We start from the raw sequence: 4,318 nt of genomic DNA, 5'->3' as shown, positions 1-4,318 counted from the left end.
ATATTTTTTTGACGTCGGCCTGGAGTCTCTGGAAGGAGAGAAACAACCACCACTTTAGGAAAATTAAGCCATCAGTTGCTTCCTGAAAACAGAGGTTTAAGTTGGACTTTGACAATCTTAGATATAGAGTGAAACCTTCCAAACAACATATTGTATCTGCCATACTTGGGTCCATACAGTAGGCGTCTTGTAAACTAGGGTGTCCCATGGTGGTGCCACAACCACCCATGTATGTAAATCACACATGTAACTGTAGCGTCTTGTAAACTAGGGTGTCCCATGGTGGTGCCACAACCACCCATGTATGTAAATCACACATGTAACTGTACCCCCTGAGGTTTTAGTAATATATATGCAGTAGGAGCCTTTCCTACTGTCTTCATAGTCAAAAAAAAACATAATACCGACAATTTACCAATTGAAGAGGACATGAAACAGGCAAAGCATAGTATATGCCTACACAACCCACTATTCAGAGAAAGACACACCCACTAAGTGCCAGATAAAGAAATACTTTTTCTTCTAAAGTTAGTGGTTTCTATCCAGCACACACCCACTATATCCTATCCGCCTTCTCTCTCTCTCTCTTCTCATTTCTTTAACTAAGGACGGCAGCAACGCTCATCTCTTAAAAGAAATATCTCTCTCTCTCTCCCTCTTTCATTTTAAACTGCAGCAACAGCGTACCAACAAAACTCTAAACAGTGATCTGTTCCATCTTCATAAATCCTAAACAGAGGAAATTTCACTAATAGAAAAATGGTAGCCGTTTAGGTGTAAGGAGACCATGACGGGCCACAAGTTTTCATGGGTTGGGACACAGTAGTTGAACGTGCCCATTTGAGTCTTCTTTTCGGACACAATATCACGGCCGGGCGTACGAACCAGATAAGACTGTCCACCAAGTGTGCGCTGGCTCGGCTGGCTCCCCAACCCAAACAAACGAGTTTTCTCGCATACATGCTACCACTTCGGCTCAGCATTACTGTGGCATCTCTGCCCTGCTATTTCACCAGTCCTTCCTTGACATATACTCTCCTCCTGGTGGTGTGTGTTTTACTTCAACATTTTGCTGGGATCATAAGATGGCAAGATATGGTGGTGCAGTACGGGCTAGCTGCCGGATGTTCGACCATCAAGGACTACTGAGTCAGTCACTGAAAAACATGGGGCTTGGTTCGTGTTGTGCCTCCGGGGCAGATGAGTCCAGGTAGTAGTACATCCTGCCTCGAGGACTGTTGGTTCAGGACTGAAAAGTGCCAAACGCAGCACACAACTTGTCAGCAGAATTTGAGCTTTTGCAGGAATCACTCCCATGCTATTTTGTGTAGTATACCGTCATACTGTGTGATGCGAGCATACCAGAGAAGAAGACTCGAGGCAGGCATGTTTCCAAATATACTTCACTTGGATTGCAGCAGCAAACACCGGATTTTGGACAATTATAGCAGCTTCAGGCCATATGTACTCACATGCACTGCACTGCTCCTTTCCACAAGATTACAAGGCCGTATTTATGAGCGCGGTCGAAGAAGAGCGGAGGGAATCAATCCAAACAGCAACCGAAAGAAGATCAGAATTGGGAAAAGATCTACTAGCACAGGAAGGTCGAAAATAAGCTGTAATTAATCGATTAATCGAGTCGCAACCTCAAAAGAGAACCAACTCCCCTCTTCATTTCAAGAAGGGAGCAAAAATTAACCGAGTCTTCTGTACTCAGCTTGAAGTCTTCACAATAAGTCTCCCTTTACAGGATGGTGGGCAGCAGGATTCGGGGTGTTGTGTTCACGAACGGTCGGCAGCTCCGTCTTTGAACGGCCCGGGGCTGCATACTTGAACGGCTCAGGGCTGCTTTGGGAGGACTCGGGGACGCTGCTGCAGATCGGATCAGGGTGAGGGTGCTCTCCACTGCCCTGAAGAAAATGCCCTGCAGGACAAAACACACACGCAAGAACCTTGCGATATAAGTGCGCGACAGATTTAGGAGCTACAGGATCAGTAGAAATTGAACTGCAGAGTGCATACGAGTCGACCTTCACTCCAACGCTCAGGAGGTGCCGAGCGTGACGGAGCATGCCGGCGACGCGCAACCATGGCGCGGCCAGATGCAGGTTCTGGCCTCCTCCATCTGAAGTTCGACGCCTCCTCGATCTGCAGGATAGCACCCCATCCGCACGCGGGCTGGTGGTCGCCGGAGAGTGGAGGGTGGTGAAGGATCCTCGCCGGATCGGGCTTCCCCAAGGTGCTCTGGCATGTGGTGTGGCGCGTCATCGGCTGGGGTCGGGGCTGCGGTTGCGCCGCCAGCGGGGGCGGGGCTGCGGCGGCGCCGCCTGCAGGGGCGTGGCTGCGGCTGCGTGGCGGTGGCGGCGTCACCGGTTAGGGTATGGGCAGCGGGATGGGTGCTCCCACGGTGTCGACGGAGAGGAAGGAGGAGATCGGTCAAAGGGAAGGGTGGGCATGGCGGCGCATGACTTGCCGGTGGGGCGGGAGTGGGAGGGTGCGGGGGCGGCGACGCCGGGTGGAGGCGGGGTCAGGGGGAGGTGGGCGTCGCTGGGACTGGGGAGATCCGGAGGTTGGGGTTCGGGCGATGTGGTGGACGAGGAGGCGTGGAGTGGGCTTGTTTTTTTCTTCATGGGTTTCGGGAGCTGGGGAACATGTCTTCGGGCCTATATAGCGCCGACCATGATCCGAATAACTATTCTCATCCTAGGATCAGATAAGTGTTATATATATATATATATATATATATATATATATATATATATATATATATGCGTGAGGTGAAACCCATGTGTAGACAGTAGCCCCTGAGACTCTGTCCGGATTAGAACAAGCCGAATAGAGGATCAAAATCAAGTGTATAATTCGTCGTACATGTTGTTGAGCATGCTTCTATGTCGGCGGCTACTGCTCAGGCCGCAGAGATTGCCGAGCTCATTCGGAAGCTTCGGCTATCCGATGAGGAACTCGACCGCATCAACAAGCAGTTTAACGAAACCCAAGGTATGTAGCATTATGCCATACCTGAAAGTTATATGTGTGTTAGTGGTTTTAAATTGACTAAGAATCATATAAATATACTCATAGTTGGTGCAGCCGAGGTCGAGTCCCTCAAGAGCGCCCTCGCCGAAGCCAAGAAGGAGGCGGAGGCGAGCAAGGCGGCCGCAGACAAAGCGGCTAAGGAGTTAGAGGTGAAGCAAACCACCCGCCGCAGACACGAAGCGCGGGTGGGGGAGGTCGAACAGGAGCTCAAGGACGCCATCGCCAAGTGCGAATCCTTGGAGCAAAAGAGTTCAGAACAGGACTCCGAGCTCACCAAAGCGCTGGAAGGCGCAAAAGAAGCCCGGGTTGAAGCCCAGGGCACTCGCCAGGAGATCCAAGAGGCGAGGAAGATAGCGGCTGGTAAGGCCTTTATCATGCAGAGTAGATTTACTAGTAAGAGATATATTTTGCTGACCCGAGTTTGGAGTTCTCCAGGCACCTTTTGGGGATCTACCGAGGAGTATTGCGGCCGCCGCCGACTTCTTCCGAGTGAAAGAGGGGAGCTCGACGGAGAAGCTGTTCTGGTCGCAGTACCTTGCGCCAGAACATCCAGTGGCCCTTAGTGACCAGCTGAAGCCGTTGTCCGAGCTGCACAGGGTGGCCGGACTGGCCATGAAGGATGTAATAGTCCATATGTGGTCGGTCGAGGCCATACCTAGCAGTCTCTTCGGACTCGTGAAGCGGATGGTGAATGCACTTCCTTGGATCGATACCCTCAACCAGTCATCCTGCATAGAAGGTGCCCGGATGGCCTTTGCCCGCGTCAAGGTTTAGTGGGCGAAGATGAAGGTCATCTAGATTGCCATCGCAGGGCCCCATGAAGGCAAGGAGCACCGGCGGCTGGAGAAGTATTTTGATGAGGTCCTCGAGGGAGCCCGCATTGTAGAGGGACAATGCTCAAAGGACGTCATATTTGAATAGTTGAGTCCGGTTTGTAAGAGCCGTGTAATGAACTCATGGTGTAAAATAGCTATGATTATGCTTTATGGTTAGTTTTTTCTCCTATTTGGCCGTTTATATGTCTGAAAGTTTACCAGTCATCGGCTTCAGCCCCCATGTGAATATTACATGGGTGTTCAAGAATGCATGACCGCACTTTATCCAACGTCTTGGTCCGATGTAGGAGGCGTCTTACAAGGTGAACTAGGCAATCAGACTATGTGGCTTTAGTACTTTCACTTAGCCATAAGAGTCCATTAGTGGCGCTAAGTACTAGCCCCTTGTTGCGTGAACGACAATCCGGAGTACGGCGCCTTTGCAACGTGGTTGGTCAAAA

General features: G+C 50.7%; 1 protein-coding gene across 2 annotated transcripts; it reads right to left on the bottom strand.

Annotated features, from left to right (window-relative positions):
• Nucleotides 1-1,625: 1,625 nt before the first annotated feature.
• Nucleotides 1,626-2,628, bottom strand: LOC123159563 (uncharacterized). 2 transcript variants are annotated; one of them, XM_044577391.1, is made up of 2 exons: nt 2,034-2,628; nt 1,626-1,927 (listed from the first exon to the last, which is right to left on the bottom strand). In XM_044577391.1, exons 1-2 carry the CDS (start codon nt 2,269-2,271, stop codon nt 1,731-1,733), a joined length of 435 nt encoding a protein of 144 aa, XP_044433326.1. In that variant the 5' UTR covers nt 2,272-2,628; the 3' UTR covers nt 1,626-1,730. The 2 variants fall into 2 exon arrangements, with proteins under 2 accessions (XP_044433326.1, XP_044433327.1); XM_044577392.1 differs by having other exon boundaries at nt 2,026-2,613.
• Nucleotides 2,629-4,318: the final 1,690 nt, after the last annotated feature.

Source organism: Triticum aestivum, chromosome 7B (assembly GCF_018294505.1).
Source record: "Triticum aestivum cultivar Chinese Spring chromosome 7B, IWGSC CS RefSeq v2.1, whole genome shotgun sequence".
Taxonomy (NCBI): domain Eukaryota; kingdom Viridiplantae; phylum Streptophyta; class Magnoliopsida; order Poales; family Poaceae; genus Triticum; species Triticum aestivum.
Note: the sequence above shows the minus strand (reverse complement) of the source record. Positions and strands in the feature narration are given on the sequence as shown.